Source organism: Cupressus sempervirens, chromosome 9 (assembly GCF_028749045.1).
Source record: "Cupressus sempervirens isolate cs-2001-9-10 chromosome 9, ASM2874904v1, whole genome shotgun sequence".
NCBI lineage: Eukaryota > Viridiplantae > Streptophyta > Pinopsida > Cupressales > Cupressaceae > Cupressus > Cupressus sempervirens.
Window position 1 is genome coordinate 370,476,745 of NC_143126.1, and position 22,628 is coordinate 370,499,372.

General features: G+C 34.0%; 1 protein-coding gene across 10 annotated transcripts in view; it reads left to right on the forward strand.

Moving 5' to 3' along the window:
* ALY3 (DNA binding protein) overlaps positions 1–22,628 on the forward strand; it is a 129,771-nt gene that overhangs the window by 58,060 nt on the left and 49,083 nt on the right. For 6 of the 10 annotated variants that reach the window (XM_089800153.1, XM_089800160.1, XM_089800156.1 and 3 more), the window contains 3 exons: positions 12,441–12,524; positions 18,253–18,533; positions 18,716–18,766. In XM_089800153.1, coding sequence (XP_089656279.1) covers positions 12,441–12,524; positions 18,253–18,533; positions 18,716–18,766 — 416 coding nt within the window. The remainder of the gene's footprint in view (positions 1–12,440; positions 12,525–18,252; positions 18,534–18,715; positions 18,767–22,628) is intronic. The other 4 variants (XM_089800155.1, XM_089800157.1, XM_089800162.1 and 1 more) reach the window with 1 other exon arrangement.

Genomic DNA, 22,628 nt, shown 5'->3' on the forward strand with positions numbered 1-22,628 from the left:
AATGCAATCAATTCCCTTACTGAAGCAAACTTCCAATCCTTGAATGAGCGCACGGTACTCAATAACATTGTTTGTGGCAATACCAACACCCTCCTTTATCTTGCATGCCACTGATCCATCAGAGTTATGAATAGTGCTCCTACCCCAACTCGCATTATTCAATCCTCAATTCACAAAATGTCTACATTTGTGCAAATGTAAAGAAAATCGTTCCCTGTTATCTCGTGATATCACTGGGATATCTCTACTTGAATCTTCCGTACAAAAATGTGGCCAGCTCAAAGAATTGAGTTATAGTTAACTTCTGAAAACTAAGTATTGACAACTTCTAATATTGATTGGTCCTGTAGAGTGTTGGTTTTCATTAACAACAAAACCACGTCTAGGCATGTCTTCAGATATCTACGGTATTTATTCAGCCTTAATGCTTGTAACTGTAATTAAACTCTTTTGTTTTCCCCAAACCGTTGACACGCTTGTTTTGAAGGATTCCCTTCATTGTCATTGAATTTGGCTCCCTCCAATACACATGCAAATAAATATTGACGACAAGGCTAGGAAAGCTTTTGAAGGCTTCTTTTGTTATTTTTCACGATACTGAGAATGGTTGTTTCAAACTGCTTCTCCTAGGCCCGAGGAATCATGTAATATTTCAGCACTGAATATCCTGACACCTCAAGATTTGCACCCCATGATAACAAACGTTAGCTGTTACAAACACAATCTGCCTTCCAAAAACATTTGTCACTGCTTTACAAAAAGTAGACTAAAAGACATTGGTTCTGAAATTGGTCACTTAACCGTTGCTCCCTCTTTCTATTGCCACATTTCCCCCAAGAATGAACACTATGAGCTGAACGATTACTCTTGTTGGACAAGCACCATTCACATAAGGTGTGTCTATTCCTAGCATCAACAAACAAAGCACTAGGTGATAATTACGACATCAAAGAAAATGTTTCAGCTCAAGGATGCATGTATGCCAGACTCGATTGTACCCTCCAAAAGCTTTGGACAACCTTGATTATGAGTAATGCTTAGCCGTTACTAATAGATGTTTAACAATTCCTTCCAATAACACTAGATTTCTTGACAACACCAAATTTCTTGTTCACGACATACAAAATGAAGAGTCGCTCCTTGTAACAACTCACTTTGTAATGACTCTGAGATTCTATAAATTTTTTCTCAAATTCACGGGAAAATGTCTTAATATATCCTTCAATAATTTGCTTGAAAATTATACATTCCCTAATCAGAATACCAATAGTCGCCCCTACTTCATTTGTTGTGATGGCAGAGAAGATTCTAGAGGATTACTCCACTAGAAGTTCACTAGAATGATCCGAAGGCGGCTAATTCATGAATTCCCACAGAACATCTAAAACGTTATCGCGTCTAAAGAGAGCTTCAAACTATCTGTGTCACACTATATATAGGTCCCAAATGATTAATATTAGTGTCACTGCTCAATTTAACTGTTTATTATTGGTTCTGACTGCTCCCGATGGAAATGTACCCGTAGGAGAGACTACTACGTATGCTTCAACTAGCATTCAACCCGTAGCTTGCCCAACATTCCTCTGACTGCAACTTGACCTTGGCTTTGACACCCATATTTCATCACCACCTGAATATAAAGCTCAACATTCCATAATTTATGTGGCTCCCGAAAGTCTATTGCCCTCTTAATACCTCAAAATTTCTGCAAAATTTGTGTCTGTGTCTGAATTAGACTTCATAGGTTGGTAGGAAAACCAACTCTGATATTACTGAAATATCCCCAGTAGATATTTACCCAATTTCTTTCTCAGGATAATATTTAGAACATAAACATACGAAGTTGCATTGTTAAACCAATGATATAAACCATAGATTCTTAGAAAAAACCTTGAATTAAGCTATTGCATTATACATCAGCAATACAATAACCAACATTCAAATGGTCCAATCTTAAACATAGTTCTATAGTTAGATTGGGACACTAAGAAAGAACTTGTAAGCACACGTGAGACACTTGATGTGATGTCTCCAAGGACAATGGGTTTGTGTCCATTGTCCACTGGCACGAGGGGTTATGTCCTCACGCTGTCTGAAAGGTGAAGCTTTTTGAATAACTCTCTTAAGAGAGAAGCTGAAATTTGAATTATAAAACCAAGCATGCCAAATGAATGAGTCTCTTCTCCTTTTATCTTCACAGCTGTGACTCTTCGACTCCTTGTCTTTTCGTCTTATCCCTCCTTCTTTAGCCCACTTTATAATACTAAATTGACCCCTTAATAATTTTAACCCACACTCTCATAGTCAATTTTAATATTATATGGATATGTCTTTAATTCTTCTAATGTCCCAAAAGGGGACATTACAAAAATGAAGGAAAGAGTAAGAATGGAGAAAAGAATGAATTCCTTCTCTTGTGCTGCAAATAAAACAAAGAAGTGAATGTAGCCTAGATGTAACAGACAATGAAAATGGCAAGCAATGAAGATGCACCTAACTTATTGGCTGTGGATTGCCATTTTCAGAAAAACTTGATTTTTTTTTGGAATTGAGAAAGAGAATTCATAATGTGGCGATCAAAATGTTGCAACCATTACCATTGAAAACAATGGTAGACACACCTTTGAAGAATCTATAAATTTGATGCATAGCCCCAACAGAAGCCTTTATGACAGTTTCTATTTTCTCGTCATTCTCATAACCTTTATGGGCTTGTATTTTCGGTGTCTAGTTCCAATTATCTTTGAGGAAGTCGACGTCTAGAGAGCCTTCAAACAGAGAAAACATTGGATTTCAGCACAACTAATTCTTGTTGAAATTGAATAGTCAATTGTATTTCAATTTTTTATTTCTTTAACAAAGAGTGTGCAGTGATAACATAAGGCAAGGCAAAAGGGTGTATAATAAATGTGATCTTGTTGTTAAGGTAGCGAAGAGCTTCCTTCAATGCTCCCCACGAATGTTTTCTTTCTGGACAGAGTGGGTCAAAGGTTGCTTCGACAAAGACCGATTCGACTGATGCTTTGTTCTTATTCACAAATCCATTGTATCTTGGAGGACTAGGAAGTTGTAGTGCAATCCTTACCACAACTGACAGAGTCGTCAACATTGATAATACAATAAGACTTTCGTGTCGTCATTGCCGCTTGCGCTCTGAGCTCTCTTCTCGAGGACTCTTGTGAGTCTCTGAATGCTATGCACCGTGATTAGATATTGATTTTGATTGGGAGAGTCTCCACCTGCATGTTGATGGTCTATTTGCAATCCAGAATAACTTGTCCACTCTTCATTACTTTGTTAAATTCTCATTAATATTATAATGCTACTAAACCGAGGAGGCCAGGTTTACAATTTGTTAATAAATCCCATCCTGTTCTATTTAAAAAGCTCAGGGTAAATATTCTTCACTTTCATGATTTGACAAATAAAAAATATTTATCTTTTATGATATCAATATTATCTATTTAATTAATTTAAATTCTTATTGCTATATATAGGTATTAATAATTATAAAACACGTATAAATCAATTTATAAATTAAGAATTTAGTGGTGCTCTTAATTATTCAATATAGAATATAATTTTTCAATTTTTTTAAAACTATTTATTTATTTTCTTATTGCTATGTCTCTATTACGAGTGTCTAGAGTAAGAATGTGAGAATCTAGAGCAAAAGAATGATCACATATCATAATATTGTCATTTTGCAAAGTAGGATATGATTGTATAGGTTTGTAAATTCCTAAGAGTAAAAAGAGCTTAAAGGTTAACATATTTAAACCAGAAAAATCTTATCGTGCGTTTTCAGTAGAGAACACTAGCCAATAATAAGCAATAAATAGTCTTGAGACAGAAATTGGTGAAAAAGATATGTTAAAACAATATATTCTACATGTCTTGATAAATATAAGGATTCAGATTGCACTCTAAGATTCTATTGCCTGTTGCAATACCATGTCGAGAAGCATGGATATTTAAATTTTTATTTTTATTTTGAAAATAAAATGAAGTAAATTATAATAATAATGGAAATAAAAATAGCTCAAAAATAATGGTAAGAGATAGAATATTTTATTATAGTATGAAAAATGTTAATAATATTATTTAATGTTTATATATAATATCATTAAATATTAATACATATATATTTTGTATTTTACATTTTAATTTTATTTAAAAATAATTTAAAAGTGTATATATATATATATATATATATATATATATATATATATATATATATATATATATATATATATATATATATATATATATATATATATATATATATATATATAGTTTTATGAAAAAGTATCATATGCCATCATTATAGTCAATGTATGAGGAAATTCTGAAAATTCATTATATTTTTTTTTTCAGTTTTAGAATGTGAGAGAGAGAGAGAGAGGGAGGGGGAGAGAGAGAGGGAGTTCCACAAGAGATTGAATAATAAATATATATGAGGAGATAGATAGATAGTTAGATACATATTTAGATAGAGTTGACCAAAGAGGAATAGAGGAAATGAAATATAAGTAGATGTAGGTGAGATGTAAAGAGAATTGTAAGATAAGATAGAGACAGGGAGGGAGAGAAAAATATCATTATATGCATAAAAAAGGATATAACGATAGGTATAGGGAGGTAGATAGATTTTGTGAGTTAGATAATGAATTAAGAGGACACATCATGTTGCTAATCATCCAAGTTGCCACACCACTAAAGGTTACTATGGAGGTCATTGACAAAGAAATAACAAGGTGAAAAATGAGATACGTGGAAAAATAAAGGAGGGAATAATAGGGAGAGATTGTAGATAGATGGATGTGAATCAAATATCAAAGTGGGGGATAGTTATAAAGGGAGAGCCAAAGAGGAAGAAGAAAGAGGGAATAGTGAAATAGAGAGGCTTTAGATGGTCATTGTATTTTACTCTGATTTACTTTCAACAAATACTCCAAAATGCAAATTAATCCATTATAATTATATGGAAAATAATGAGTTCTTGCCTAAATCCAATGACACTCAAAACAAAATATGATTTATTTTGCAGGTATAGAACAATAAAGATGAAATTAGCCCTTCAAATGTTCTAATGTATAACAATAAATATCACGAGTTAACTTTCGACATCATCAATAAAATGAGATCATTATATATATATATATAGAACACTATCGGCATAATCCTTGCACCCTTCAAAGATGCAAGTGCTAGTTGTATATGTCCCTAACTGTATCTTACGATGCTGTTACTTGTCCAATGGGTAGAGCGCAACTGCCCCTAATTACTTAAAGCATTGAGTTCTCATTATGGAAATCCAAGTTCAAATCCTAAATATATTTCTAATATGAAATTCTAAGTTATGAATCTTGGCCTTAAATGATTTGCTTCTAATGTGGAGGTGGTTTCTAGAGTGGTTGCTCAGAAGGAGCTGATACTAGTCCTGTTGTTGTGCTCACAAGAGCTTGTATTGGTCTCAGGTTATGCTTGCATGAATTATTGAATATGATCAGTGAATATTAGCAAACATTTTTACATAGATTCTTTTTTTATAATTTTATCTCGAAAGATGGCAAAATTGGACATACATGCACTTCAGGCATCTATGCTGCCAAAGCTGATTCGCCAATTTTTTCCGACTTCTCATGAAAGTTAGAACTTTATGCGTCTCTCTCAAGTTGAACTCTTTGGGTTACTTAGCTTTGCTTACACAAAAGTGCATAGGTAGATTTGGCAGTCTTCCTTACATTGATACCAGTTAAAAAATTCTCTGGTAAAAGATTGAAACCTTTGTACCAAGGCTTCATTAAGTGATGAACACTGTTGCAGAACAAGGGACCCTTCACTAGAATCCTGCTTCTTTCCTCTAAATTAGAACAGTGCATAGATTGCAAACTTGTAGAGTACTTGGATAGTCATTGAGAACTAGAGATTTTTGTTCAAGTGAGTTTTTTGCTGGTTCAAGTTTGAAGCTGTGAAGCATGACTTTTTATTTTAAGTCGCAGCTTTGAATTTATGGCAAGCACTCACAAGTGCTTGATGAGTTTGTAGGAAAAAAGTATGAATGCTGAGTTTGCCTTCTTTTTTTTTTGAGCTTCAAAATTTGAGTATTTTTTTAAGTTGCTGAGATTTTTACCAGGTTTTCCTGGAGTTTTTAAAATTGGGATCTGCTGAGTCGATATTTGCAAACTGTCTAAGGAACTAATTAAAAATTCTTTTGCTCAAGGATAAATCATATAGAATCTTCAAGGAAGGGCTTCCATGTAGAATTACCCCAAAAAGCTTTGGAAGGCCTGGGTAGTGATTTGTGGAGAATAAATAAGTGGCATCTTTTAGTATTGATCAATATCATTGTAAAATTCTTCTCCCAACTCTGAAATTGGTATTATCTGTGCTGCCTTAGTTTAACCTTCTCACCCTTTTCCTAATTTATGTCTTGCAGAGAATGTTTCTGTGTTTAAAACAACTTTAGCAACATTAATGGAGGGTTTGACACAACCCTCCACAGCTGTGGAGTAAGCTAAGGGTCGAGCTCTATTCATTCCCATGTGCAATTTTCTTGTCCTCACTTCTTACTCCCTGCCTTGCTCTTTTTGAAACATCCTTACACACTGTATACAATGCAAGCATTACTAGAAGCTCTTTGTCCTCTTCCTCCAAATGACTAAAAATCTTAACAAAGTTTAGAATGTTCTCCCTTCTTACCAGAGTCTCTTTCTCTACTTCCAAACCCGAGTATGACCCCCTTTTGTTTTATTGTAGGGCTATGCATTGACTAGGCTAGCCATTAGAGTTCACATCATTACTTCTTTTAGCTTCTCTATGGGCTTTGCCATTTTGTTAACAAGATCATGGAAACATTGTTTGATATTATTATTGTATAGACTAAAATCAACTTGGTAGCATAGACATTTATCTATCTTTAACTAGTCTACAAAAATATTATAAAATTTCAATAGTTGTATATTTGATCAGCTATGCCTATCTACTGGTCCATCTACTAATCTTTAATATAATTTAAAGATAGGTAGAATAATGGAATAGGGTTTACACCCATGCGATGTACATTTAATAGAGCTTTGGAATAAACACACAAGAAACTATAATTTAGGGCTGACCGTGTTGGTCCAGTAAATCATTAATGAAATGCTATTAGGTGGTTCTTGAATTGTTCTTGTAGTGCAACTAGAACTACACCAATGTAGATACTTAGGATACTAGCTTACAATACCAATGTACACACTTAGGATACTAGCTTACTTGACTGCAGGGACATGATGAACTATCAGTGTCAGAAATTTTTGATGCTAGAAGCTGACTTATAATTGAGCTCTTAGGTTCTTTAAGTGGAGTAAGTCTCCAAGAAGCACCCATATTTTCTCTGTATTATAAATTTATCTTTCTAGCTCCTTAAAGAAGACACATTATTCATTAGTTTAAATGTGAGACTTCTTGACTAAGATGAACTGCATCTCGCTGCTCTGTGTCTGTGTCCATATATTTATATATTTGTATTGTATATACTGTGGATTACATATACATCTAATTTTCCCTTCCTAGGCACTTTCTATTTTTGGCAGGTTTAGCTTATCAGCAGTGTTCCCAAAGCCTAATACAGTGAACAGGGAATCCATCTGGGACTAATAGGCCTTGCAGCGGGTTATGTGTGACATTTCAGGAACTAAGAGTGAACGTCCTATTTTGTAGGCGGTACTGCCATTTTAAAAGTCACCAGTGGACTGGTTGCAGTGTCCGTTCTCATAGTGCAGTGGCCAGGAGACAGTTACAAATAAATATTTGAATATTAAAGTTAATTTGAAGTTAACATTACTGTTTTATTAAAATCAATGGAAGTTACTTTATTATAAAGTAACTTCACAAACTAAAACGACTTTATGAGAATAAAGTGACATTTAAATTGAATTATGAACCAACTTTATTAAGAAAATTTAAAGTCACTTAGAATCATTTTGGGCGGCCTTTTGAGGAGAAAAGAGAAATTAATAAATTTATTGGCTTGGGAACTGATTTGTGCATGGAGTTTGAAGGCAATAAGAGATAATGAAGAGTCATTTTAGGTACTGTGGCTCGATCATTTTGGAGAGAAGAAGGACAAGACTGAGTGGTGATGTTGCAAATAAGTATTTGCACATCTCTAGCCGCAGACCCCATTGCCTTTTTCCAATCAAATTTTCCAATATCCTTCAAGGTGTTGTTAAATGCATGTGCACAACATGGGGTTCAAAAGATGTGCTTATAAGCACCCTCCTCCATTAATTCAGCTAACTTACACGCCCAGGCTGAATCAGTGACTATTTGCACAACATTAGGGGGTCCAATCTCTTTTTCAGCATCTCTCAAAATCTGAAATTGGAAGACTGCATCCTTCCTTTTCCCTGAATAGTCTATAGCTCTAAAAAATCAGAGCCCGCTGTGCTAGTGACAATAAGATTGATGAGTGACAGATGCTTGATATCGGTTCACCCATCCATGATGATGTAGCATGCATCCCTCAACCATGCTAGTCTAATATCCTCCATCAAAATGCTCACTATTGAGTACTCTCTATGAATAATGGTGGTGCATAGTTTTGGTTCTCCAAGGGGCCCAAATGAGGGACCAACAGTGTAGATATGTTTGCACATCTGTTTAAATTCTGGTGAATGTGACACATGGAATTGTATGGCATGAGCAAAAGAAAATTTCCAATAGATGCTTCAGCCACCTCTTTCGCTTGCAAATGATCTAATCAGCAACATTTGTTTCTTTGTTAGTCTTCTTTCTCTTTTCTTTGCTAGAAGTGGGAGTGCGTTTGCAACTTTCTTCGTTATAAGAAGGATGAGTCAAAGGCATACTAACTTGCACATTCTCTCTTGAACTCCCTGATGTTAAAGCCTCCTTTCCATGTGCAATCTAGTTGCCTTATATTTTAGATCTCGTGCTATTTTTTTTGCAACCTTTGACCTCTTGACCACCTATCCTCAAAAGATGGCAATGGATTGTAATGTAGCTCTGAAAATGAATGTTTGTGGCACAAATGACACTCCCATTCCTTAGTACCTTCAATTTTTTTCTTATTCTCGTCTAGTCTTGTGAAAAATGTAGGAGAGGTTTCTTGGGGTTGAATGTTGCCTTTTGCAAACTTTTTAAGGGCTTGGGAAGGGCACTCAAATGGGCTAGAGATTGCTGCCTGTGCTACATGAACATCCACATCAGTTTAAGACCCCCCCCATGGCTATGCTAGTACCAAGTTTTTTTCTTTGTGATGTTTGAATTTCTTGCTTTGCAACGTCCATGCTATGACTATCACTACTTCTCTCACTCCCACTAATGTTCATGATTATGCAATGTAATATAGTGATGTGAGTAAGAAAAAAAGCATTTCATCAAAATGTTCTCCCTATGTGTTGCAAAAAAGAATGAAAAATGGAAAGAATTGGCCACAAAGTTGAAATAAACAAATCGAAAATGAAAAGAATATTTGGAATGAAGAAGATTTTATGAGAAAGTCACAAACCCTCCTCTTAGAACTCTAAAATGATTTTTTTCCCGGATTTGCTGCTCTATATTCTTCTACTTGGCAAGTATGGTAAAATGAAGAAGTGTTTACCTTTTTTGGTGTTTTGAGCTCCTTCAATAGGGTTTCCTATTTTTAATAACTTTTTCTAATCATGTGGGGCCTGCATGTTCAACCAAAAACAAAACCCCCAAAAAAACACAAAACCCTTTTTCCCATTATCACTAGTTGTGTTTTTTGGCTGGGCTATCAAGGATGGTTAGGCTGTCGCTGGGAGGAATTGGCATCCCATAGTCCCCTATTGTCTTGAGGTTGCTGTTTCGGGGATGGTCCCCTTTTCCGAGAAAAAAAGAAACACTTTCGGGGATGGGAAATTCCTTTCTTCGTGCCTCCATTCCGTCCTGGGGATGGGTCCGGGCACAAAAAGTGGGGGATATGTCCTTGTGGAGCACAGTAATATTGTCTTCTGAATTCAGCTCCTTTAAATAACCTCCACAATATTTCTTCAAGAGGGTGATTCCATTATATTATTCGCCAAAAATATTTATCTCACCAACTATGGAGACTGCTGTAATGCTTCAGGAAACACAAACCCTTAATGTTGATATTAACTAATGACAGATATGAAATTTGCAACACTGATATCTTGTCAAACTCCTTTATTTATTCCACAGATGCTATAAGAATAAACCCAAATAATATCATGCCACATATATCCACAAACTTGTATTATTCAGAATACTAAACTCTAGTTTTGCCAAATAAGAAATAGAAGCCAATATTAATATTTATCAGTAAACCCTTGCAAATTTGTTTTCAGCGGAGACTTAACAAATATGGCATAGATGCAGATTCCATCATGACTCCACTACTTTGGAAGAGCTAGTTTTTTGTCCAGACCTTCTATCAATCTTTTGAAGGTTTCTGTCCTTAGAAAATCAGCTTATGTAAATAATATGTCTGGCTTCCTTCATCCAATCTCCTTATATAGAACTCTAGGAATCATCTAGAGTATTGCTGACTTAGCCAAATTCAAAAAAATCTTATTTGGAGAACTTTATTAATTAAAAGTGATGTTTCATAATATATTATTATTAATAATAAAATTAATTAATATTAAATCATTATTTCCATTTTTTTGACATCTTAACAAACATCAATATAATTATTTGTCACCTTAAAAACTGGGAATATTACATACATCCTGTTTGTTCATGTTTTACTTTTGAGGTTTTCCCATATATTGTATTGACTTCAGTACATATAAATGATGGCTGAAATGATGATGATACATTTTAATTTTTTTTTGATTGTCTAATATAGAAATGTTTGAAATTTTGCATTGTGTCCTGTCTTCTTCAGGATTTAATTCCTAATTTCATGGAGGTTTTTCTAGATTTTGGTTGCTATTACAAGTGTAGTGAAACACTCGACATGAAAGGGACTTGGATTCAGGACGTTGCTGATTTTATGTGTTGGAAAAGTTTTGAAGCTGATGCTAACACCTAAACTTGATAGTTTCCTACCAATACATGTATTTTTTCTCCTTTCTCACGTCTACAGTGACAGTTTCATTGAGACTAGTGAAGGCCTTGGATGTAAGTTATTGGGAAATTCTTTCTTCATCCACCATCCTTAACAAATGGCTTGTCCATTATAATAAACCTTTTGAGTGTCTCGATCGAATATTGACGACTGTTGAAGTAAGTACCCCAGCATCGATGTATCCTTTTTGTAGGACATTCATTAGCTCATATACACTAATAACAACTGGAGCATCTGTCCATAAGAGAACCTTAAAAACAAGGGGCAGAATAAAGGCTAATATCTATGTTGCTTATGTGTACTCTTGAGTGCTAAACATTCTTTCAAATGTTTCTGGATTATAGCAGGATGAGACAGTCGCAGTCATGCAAGTATCTTATAACATTGATTTTGAGGACACAGATTATTTTGGAACATATTATTAGATGATTGGAAATAAAAAGCTGCATATAAAAAACTTATACTATTCAAAATTTTAAAAATTGCTTTTCTTTTTGAAGTTGAAGGGTCACAAAACTGTGATAATTGCGGCAAACCTTTCTGAGTTGAAGATCGTTGTATTGACTATAGAAGGTGCAGACACATCTTAGTCATTGTGAATGAGGAGCTGAATGTAGTACATGATAAATCTTATTCGTTTCTTTGATTATTGGGGTTTACTTCATAATAAATGATATTCATGGCGAGCAGCTTTAATTTATGAAATTAATGTGTTCAATAGGACCAATGTATTGCATTACTGTGCAATGAAGACTTCATGATGCAATTCAAAGGTCAAGAGAAACCTAGATCAGAGTCCAGTTATTGAATTAGTCCTCCATTGAGAGAGAGAGTGTGTGTCTATATATAAATATATACTGATGTTATAGCATTTTCCATAGGCTGGAGAAGCAAGTTTTAAAATTTAGCAACTTAATCAGTGATATTTGAATGCATATTCTGAGGTATTTATGCAGACAGCAACAAGTGTAAGCTGTAGATGGCTCCTGATATTGGATAACAACAATGGAAATAATTGAACAGATTAAGCTGTAAAACTATTTGGGACTTCTTTGCAGATTGGCATGTCATGATTAGCCATGTTACACAATCATGGTTGTGTCTTTTAAGCATATCATATAGCATGCAATTGATCATATCCATGTCATGATTGAGAGTAGCATCGAGTTCCTTAAATGAACTTTTATTATTTCTGCTCATATAGTATTTGAATAGGATGTTTTGAATTAGCAGGTTTAATATTTCTACGTGACATAGGTGCTTAAAAGCATTACTAGTTTTGGTGTAGATAGACTATGTATGGAAGTAAGTGGACTAATGTTCACAAATTGGTGATAATGGAAAATTCTGGATGCTAAGCTTATTCTTTCTTTTGCAGATCAAAGCTTTGGGCTTAATGCTTTGGCAACTTTGGCAGAAGTAACACTAAATGGACTCATGCCATCACCCAGTGCTGAATCTGGTAATGCAAATTTAGTTACCATTTCTGAAAGTGTTCATGCAGTAATTAATCTTGCTTTCCAAAGACCATATCAAAATGGTGGTGGGGTATCATATATTGAAATTATATAGTGATTTGATAATGATTATAATTTCCCTTCGCAAGCAAGGTCAATGTGGCGATCATGAAGGAGACTATCCTATGAAATTTTATTTTCAAGGCATATTGTAGATGATATGTGACAAAAAGGTTATCTATAATATTTTGTGCCATCAAAAGAGTTGTGTTTGACAGGCTATCATATAGTATCAGGCTATCATCACTAATTGACATCTCTTTTATAAAGCACTACTTCCCATTGGGTTTTAACTTAATAAGGTCAAATAAGAAATCAAAATTCTTGCACTTTTTAGAAAAAAACTAGTGACCCTATGGAAGAGGAAACTGCTAAATGTCTCTTTATCTATCTCTAGAATTAAAGACCTTTACCTTAACTGCTTCTGCTTTCTCCTCTATTAGCATCTTAATCATGAATAATTTAACCAACAAGCACGTTAACATAGAATCACATTGGGGATAATGGGAAGGTCCTTTTGTAATCTTCTTTACCATTTTCTTATAGAGAAAATATCAGATGACATTGAAGAGAGTGAATCACAACATAATCCACAAAATGTAAAACATACATCCTGTTAACACTTGGATTATGGTGCGCTCATATCCTCTTAACATATATGCTCCTAACTCGGACTCAGAAATGAAGACAGCAAATCTAGTACCACTACGCAAGCAACAATTTCAACTTGAATAGATTTAGCGAAGACCAAAACCTTCTTCCAGATGGCATACAAATGATGCCTTTAAACAAAAAAGGGGTTCCAGTTTTTACATAGGCATTTCTTCTCCCATATTCGTAACTGCACCGATTCCTTAGTCTGCTGAAACTTGAGACATTAAATCACGTAGGTTGAAATTCTAAGTATTTTTTTCCTCAAGTACAACCCTAAATGTCACAATATTATGCCAATCACACAAGGCTCGATGGGGGAGATAAAACGGCTGTCTTATTCTGTGTTACAATTCACAATGATTCGCTGTATGATTCTTTTTCAGAGGCTCAGAAAGTTTGGTGGTAGTAATAGGAGCAAGCAATATCATATAGAGTTGTTGGTAATATTAACTGTACGAGAACCTAGAGATGGTAGGTAAATTGAGATTCAAACCCTCAGTGAATAGAATCAAACTCTCTCATCATTTCCTCTGCACATCACGACACATTAGCCGGCTCATGAATCCCGCAGCAATGGATACATGAATATGATTTCTCTGTCAGTGTTAGAAAAGGTAACACTTTTTGCTTATAAAGAGTTGCTGTTCTGAGTGTAATGCCCAGACTGAAACTAGCAAATGTTACCTGCACAATTTTTTTTGTATGCTCTACCCAAAAAATATTCTCGGCAATGCCTCTATAATATTTGTCGATACCTTAGATATAATAGAACAATTAATTCCAATCTCCCTCTGAATGTAATGCCAAGCGCCAAGAATATCATTCACGCGGTTATGCCTGCTATCCTTGTAACTGCCGTGTTCACGGGAACCAATAGAAATGTAAATTTCACCAAAATATGCCTCTCGTTTATAGTTACAATAGCAGATTGGATAATTATTTCATATTGACCAAGGGCTCGACTCTAGTCTTGTGAATATTTTCCAATTCGTATGCAATAAATATTTATTCTTTCAATATTCAATACTGCATCAATACTCCTTCCTTCATCAGAATCAGCCAAAATTATTAATCGATACCAAATATTTCATTCTTGACTATAGTGTTTTGCAAAAATCTAATCTTCAACGAATGAGAACACCCAATGTGAAATATTTATGCTTGTTACTAAAGTCTTCAAACTTGTGTAGTCTGCTTCAAAATCATTGACGACATCCAAAGTTTATTAATATTTGATGCAACATCTTCAACTCAACTCCAAGAGCCGTTTTTTTGTAAGTTTCTGCAATATGATTCAGTGATGTGTTAGTTTGTAACTCCCGATTCCAAGAATCATAGAGAAACGCATGTCCATATCAACTGTAATTTTTTTTTCTCTTTTTAAACTTCCGTTCACTAAAGATGGTCCCTAGGAAACAATAAAGGATTTATTCGTGGCAACTGGTACTCTTCCACTGCAGAAATTTGGTCTCAGGTCATTCACGACAATGGTACCAATCCCACACCTGTCAAAAGATAATCAAAATCCTTGCTCTGGAAGTTATAACGGCATTTTAGAGCACTGGCATATGATTAGACGACCCAAACTTAACTTCTTAGCATTTGAAGTTGCTCTGAAAACTTCTCTTTCCCGTGTGGCTTTTTCTGGTACCACTTTGGCAGGAAACAAGAGAGCTATAATGTTTTGGAAGTATGTAATTCAAACTACAGACGTTAGAAAACACAGAGAATTCTTCTCACCATTCAACTCAAATGGAATATGTAGCATTTTAGCAACAATGAAGAGAGTTGCAGCAAATGTATGTTACGACCAATTTAAACTGCCGCAAACACCATGCAGGAAAATTAATATAGAATTAAGCATATAGTCTAGTTTTGAAATAGCTCGGGCCCAAGGGTATTGTCCCACACAATAGTCGCACCAATATATATTAATTCATGGCAATGGGGTACCACGAGTAATGCTTTTTTCCAAAAATATTGCCCAGAACTCTAAAACAATCTTATGAAAATATGAATTTCCACAAATTGTATCTCTCATAAATTCTGATAAAAAATTGTGATGAACAATTTCAGTATCCTCACAGGCCAGCAGGATGCACGGCTCTGAAAAAACTTCCTGAATTCTTTCTTCATTAATAGACTTTACAAGATGGGATTTATCTCTGAAAATATTGATTAAAGCCTTTGAAAGGATTTTTAGAAACTTCTATACTGAAAAACTCCACAGGCTGGCAGAAAAACCAGCTCTGATAGCACTGTATTATCCCGGATGGATATTCTTCCAAAATAATATCAAGAACAAATTTCAGAATACAACCAGATTGTTTATTTAATAAACTTTTAGGTTGAACAAGCAATAGACGATAATTGCTCATATAGGAAACCTCAGAATTTTCTATTGTTTCATAATATTCAGCAATTGCAAGAGCAAGACAAGCAAAGCTCATAAAAACTTTTCAGAATAAGTTACTGCATTGTACATCAGCAATATAATAACCAGCTATAAAGAATCCAATCTTAAACACAGAATTACAGTCAAAGTGGGAAGCCAAGAAAGAACATGTAAGCCCATGTGAGACACCTGATGTGATGTCTCTACAGACAATGGGGTTGTGTCCATTGGCTACTGGCATGAGGGTTTTCATCCTCAGGCTGGATGAAAGCTGAAACTTTTTGAATATCTCTCCAAAAGAGAAAGTTAAGTCTCAATCATAAGCCAAAAACATTGTGAAAATGAACTCATCCTTCTTTTATGCTCAAAACAGTGGTTCTTTAGTTTTCATTCTCCTGTCCTTTTGTCTTTTTCCATGTTTGTCACTATTTAACTCCCTTAATAATATAAAATTGACCTATTTATTATTTCGCTTTAAACTCTCTCAAGTCAAATTTAATATTTATGAGTTTAACTTCGGAATTCCTAATGTCCCAAAAAGGTGTCATTACACTATACCGCTAGTATTGCACAATATATTGCTCTCGACTCTGTTTTACATTTCATATAAATGGAAGTTGCAAGTTAGTGTGCATTTAGTTGTGTAATCCATCAATATTTTTGTTGCTATTTGAAGGGTTTTCGGTAGCCAAATGAATAAAATGCTTTGTTGGGTCAAATGAAGGAGAATTGTTTTCATAATCACTTTTCTTGCACCTCATTTTATTGAATGCTTTATGTATGGATATGAAATTGTCTGAATTTTAGGAAAACAAATAAATCAACCAAAACAGATGGAAAACATGATTTTTTTGAAGAGTACATGTATTCTTTGAAATCAGATAACTGGCAACCAAGTTTGGCTTCACAGGCGCCCTTTATTGAGAGATTTAGTTGATATTTAACTGCTAATCAGATTCTGGAAAACTGTTTGCAAACTCTAGCTCTGGATTAAAAAATTGATGGCATGTTTTATAGCTTTTTAATTTTTTTAAAAATTTGTTAAACATCTCTTTTCTGATATGTAAATGAGAGGGTTGGTTTGGTTGTCTGACCTGAAAACTAAAGCTGCTAGCAATTGTGTTACCTATGGGTCGTAACATAGTCACACAGCAAAGTGAGACACAAGACACAATCAACTATAAGGATTCAATAAAACTCGAGAGTTACCAGCTACATCTTTCAACCATTAGTCTACATTGTCTTGCTTATAAGTTATTGTATGTGCATACACTGTTATTGGCCCTGCCTCCACTGATATATGAGGATTACCACTTGTTTGATGGAGTTCATTGTTATGTATAAAAAATCAAGCTTAAACTAAGGTTCCTCGTGCAACAAGGGCAACATTTTTGTTTTCATGAATCAAGATTTTTTTAGGGAGGAAATCTAGCTCTAGGATTCAAGATTAATTGGGATTTTTGACAGATTATTGCTTAAGTAGGAGATAATTTCCACAGCAAGTCAAATTATGATATTGCTATAAGGATTTAATTGTGTAGTTTTTGAGTCAAACTCATTGACCCATGTCATGAGTAGTGATTCAACACGAATCCATTTCACCAAATAACTGCCAAAAATTGCCAAAAATCGCTCGAGAAATCAGCCGTGCGAGAGACATTTGGGTCAACATAAAGACATAAAAAAGGCACTTGTTTTTTTACCTTTTCTCTTTCTTATAACCCTAAAGGCCTAGCTTAAAATGTAGAATGCAGACAAGATACTCAAAGGTTGAGGCTATGACCGTGCTTGAGGATGATGATGAGGCTTGAGCTAGAGCCTTGTTTTTTCATTTTGTTTATAGATAGACAAACATTTCATGGATGTTCATTTTACATACATTTATGATTTGATGTCATATGGATCTTCATCTTACATACATGTATGATTTGACAACATTTATAATTCTATATATCTGTGCACTCGTTATGATCGTATGATTTCTATTTGCTTCAGCTGGAGTTCACATTTTATGTGTAATGTACAAGATGGATTTATCATTTATGTTCCTTGTTAATGTATGTTAGCTTCTATTTGATGATGTTATAGTTTGTTTAAGACTGTTATATTCAATAAAGGGTGCATGAAATAAGTTTTAAATCGTTAAAATTTCTAAATTTCAAGGGTTTTTTTAATTTGCCGATTCGTAACCAATTCATTGCCAATTCATGATTTGAGTCAGCCTTTCCGATTCCAAGTTTTGGTTCTTTGTTTTAACCCTTCAAGGGGTTTTAGTATCCACTCAACAGAAAAATTTAACCCCAAGAATGTCATGTCCTTGAGCTCTAGATATCCTTTCTTTACAGGTAAATAACATAATTTATTAGAATCAGAAATCACAAATTTGCCTTTGATAACTTAAAATATAATTATTATTATATAATTTCTTGGATTATAATCAATGCTGCGTACATCATCAAGTATAGTTTAAATCTGAGGAGGAAAACATGTGTGAGTATTTTATTTTTGTTTTGGGTCTTATATCAGCATTTATATGGTTTTAGATCACATGCATGTTTATTATAGATGATCTGTATATGAGGTGTGGATCTCTTTTCTGAATTATTTCATGGCGGTATCTATAGAGTCATCTGTGCAGGTGAAGGAAGAAAAAAAGGATAATAGCAAACAACAGAAAGGTGAAAGAATAGGGCGGCGGGTCAGAGAAGATGGTCTCCAAGAAGAGCAGCCTAGAACTTTGTTGAACCGAGAAAATGAACCATTTTACAAGGCTTCTGTTAATAGTATTGAATTGGATATAAAAGAAAAGCATCAAGAGCATGTAAGAAGTGTTGGTTTTGAAATAGAACATGGAAGTCCCATCATGGATTCGAAGAAGAGGAGAAGGAAGCCGAGTGCCGTAAAAGTAAGATTCTGTTGGTGTTAAGTTTCTGAATACATAAAAGTACTTTCAATTTGCAGTGTGATCTAGTTTTTGTACAATTAGAAGACTTTTAGTTTGTTTTTTAAGTATTTTAAATTTATTTCTGAGTGAAGCTATTCGCAACACTTTAATAAATGAATTCTATTAATGGGTTTTGTGCTCAGCAGATGGAAGCATTAGGCGAAACCTCTTCTAGAGAGATACAAAAATCAGAGGTGATAATTCCTTGAATCTGTGACTCTTTCCTCTTCTTGTTATGCTGCTTTTCGTAAACTCAAAAAAGATTGTATATGACTGCTATCTAGCAAATTTATTTTCTGGGCAATCTACTGGAATGCAGAGATAAAGATGGTAGACACTACCTCCAAGGCTTGACTTGTAAATAATTGTTGACTTGAGTTTTGGGGATAGGGACGGTTTTTTGTGACAACAATTCCTTTCCAGGGTGTTTGGAACAGTTACTAAAATCATACATAAACATTAATATCTGAAGCATTAATTTCAAAAAGCAGTAAAATAGGTTGCTGTTTAATTTTTGTAATTAATATGCAAACAGAGAATTTCACTATCAATTGATACAAATATATATAATACTATATATACTATTTGTCAAGTTCAAGATATATGCTACAATGGTCAACATAGCTCATTCTCCAGTGCGAACCCCATGGCTTGCTCCTTAGCGTTGGAATTGCTAGATTTTGTTAACTCTGTATTCTGGCATTCAACTACCTTCTTTGCACACCTAGATCTTCACCAATATATGCAAGCACCTTAGGCTCTAACTTCCACTGTGCTTTGAACTATCCTTCTAGCAATCCATGAGACACAAGAAACATAGTACAACCGCAAAACTCTATGCTCCCTCGGAGTCAAGTTTGTTCCTTTTTGTTGGGTAGATGAAGATGGATGTAGACTAGTTTCTTGGAATTGTTAGAGGAAGTACAAACCTATAATAAAAGATGATTGGTTAATGTACAATGAATAAAATATATCCACACAACCATCACAAATCTCTTCCTATCTATCTTTCTCCCTATCTGTCCTCGTAAAACTTGTAGCCCCATGTTTGGAATATTGGGTAGTAGTTGGTAGTATGAGTACAGGTATGGGTTCCTTCACCTTTGCCCTTCTATCAAAAATCTAAGTATGAGAACCTGCTTCATGGGTATGAGCAAATCTCTATTTGGGGTTTGCGTATGTGGGTGTGTAGACACACACACACACATACAAACAAAACTAAAAAAAGAAAATAATATGGCATATAGGCACACGCATACAGACAAAAATTTAAAAAAGTATACACTATAGTAATATTAGATCATTTGGGACTATTCTACTTCATCATTGATCCCAAATGCCAAAGATAAATATTAAATGCCAGTTTCAATTGATAGTTCAAAATTTCAATATTAAGTCATATGCCATATCATATATGTCTAGGTTCACGATTCAAGTGAAAATCATTACAATTACGAAATAGACAATACAAAATAGTATTCGTCTTCTGTCTTAAATGTAGTTCATTAATCATTAAAAAGATTGTAAAAAAATCACCATCTATTGCATTTTTAGCAGTTGCAAGTTAAACATCATCTGAACCCAAAGCAGTGGCACTCATACAAGATGCACCATGTGTAGGTATATCATCATTCATAGTGATTCTAGCAAGATCTGAAATGGTTGCATCCAAGTGGTACACTTCGGGACTACATCCCAAAGCTTCACTATCCCATCATTGGGGATCCTTACGTGATAGAAGATGCAAATTGGAAAGAATATAAACCAAGTCTTCAACTATTTTTGTAGCTAATCAGTTATGCTACATTTAGTGGATAAATGAGTACGTACTCAAATAACACTCAAAATCTCTATATGGTGGTGATCTCCCTAGCAAAGAAAGCACATTGTTGCTAAATGTCATAACCCTATATTGACATATGACTAATATAAATATTTTCAATATATATAATTCTAAATATAAATATATGTATTCAATTCATTACCCTTGTTTGTCTATGTTTTGAATAAATAATATTATTACTTAATAAGAATATTGAATATATTATCCAAATAATAATATATTTAATTTAATTAATAATTACAGTCCTGGCAAATATCAGGGATTTTCTTCCCCATTCTTCTTTCTCTGACACCTGCACTATGAACTGAGTAAGAACAATTGTAGAATAATTTTATAATTTAATATATAGGGCATTTTTCCATTTACTGATAAAAAAAAATCTTTAATTAATAAATAAATATCAATATAAATATATCTTAAATATTATCTACAAATTAAATAACATTAATTAAAAAGTCAATCTCTTAACATTCTTTAATATTATTAAGGGGTCGGTCAATAGAAAGGTCGTACCCCTTATTAATGTTGTACATACCACATATAGAAACGAAGAGAAAATATGAGAAAGGACATTCATTAATCATGCCTCTCATACCTTCGAAAGTTGTCTCATAACAATTTTATAAGATGCAAATTGGGTCTGAACAACCTCAGATCATGTTAATAACACATTAAAAATATGTAAATAACACATCAATTTTTTAAAAATTTATATACAAACTGAACATGGCACAAATAAATTAAAAAAATAGATTAATTTACCTTTAACAATTCCAATCTCTAGAAAGTTTTGTAAAAAGCTTGTGATATTTGGATCTCCTCACCCTCTTGTTATATTTCTTTCATCTACTCTGTTTAGTGCCAATTGCTTTCATCACCAAGTTAAGGGGACTTATGATGTCAAAAAAATGCTCTCATATCTTTGCTCAACCAAATCATCTGCAACCCTACAATTTTTTGCATTGACTGCAATGTCTTGGATCACATTGTCATGACCCACCATCTCAATGTACTTAATGAGGGTTTTGGAAATGAACTCTGCATCTTTGATCTTTCCCTCATAATCAACCACCCTTTGAAGCATTGTCCCTTTGAGAGATGCCACAGTGACATTTATTAATGAATGGTTTTTGCTATCTTTCCATCCATCAGAAACAATAGAAGCTTCTGATTCTACCAAATAATTTCCAATCGGTTTAGTGAGGTATCTATATATTTCTTTACACTTTGCAATAATGTGGTGCACACATTTTCATTACCACAACTTGTGAAACCAAGACGTGCACTAGTGATTGCTGACACCATTTCTCACTATTATGGCGATCTCATCAAGTTTAAAGGAAGACCACTCACATAGATGCAATGTGCAATTTTTTGTCCAACATCTCTTGATTCTATTTTAAATGTGTTGTCTAATGGACCATCTCTGTGGGTGGAAAGTTCTACTTCATCTTTTCTAGAGGGTATCTGCAAGAAGGAACAATGACAGGCCATTAGTGTATCAATGGGTAATACATTGGTTTTTTTTTGGTGGAAGGATGAGCTCTTTGATATCCTCTTGCAACCATTCCTTTGGCTGGGCATGCTATCAAGACATTCATATATCTTCCTATGGTAGGAGTATGTGTAATGTCTTCTTTTTAGGGCACTAGAAATCAATTAATAAAATTAAAATTGAAGTTGTCAAATTATATTAAATATAATGACGACTAAATTTAATTATTAAATGATGATTGAAGTTCAACATGGACTTCAATGTATATCAGACATAACATCTATGATCCTATTTGGTGATGTAACGATTACATATTATACCAACTCTAAACTGGGTCTTCACAGCTAACACTTTCAATTGACAAATTTGAAGTTTTTTATAATCAGTTACAGTGCTGGTTAATACAATTAAAGAGAGCATAGGTTTTGTTTAATCTTTGCTGTTCCAACTGGTGTGAAACCTGGTTTAGTATGACTCTTATTGAAGCTTGAAAGAATCCATTGCTAAAGTCTTTTATTAGTTCAGAAACCATTCTATTGAGTTTAGAACAGCAATTACATGACGATTCAAGATTGTGTGAAGTGTTTGACTTAATACCTGTGTAAAATCATTGCACATTCTTGGATGTAATGGACATACAAATGTTTGATAAAATGCCTTGGCTGTGAACTTGCGAATTTTGATGAATTTTGGGTTAGAACTAAGTTACTAACAAGGG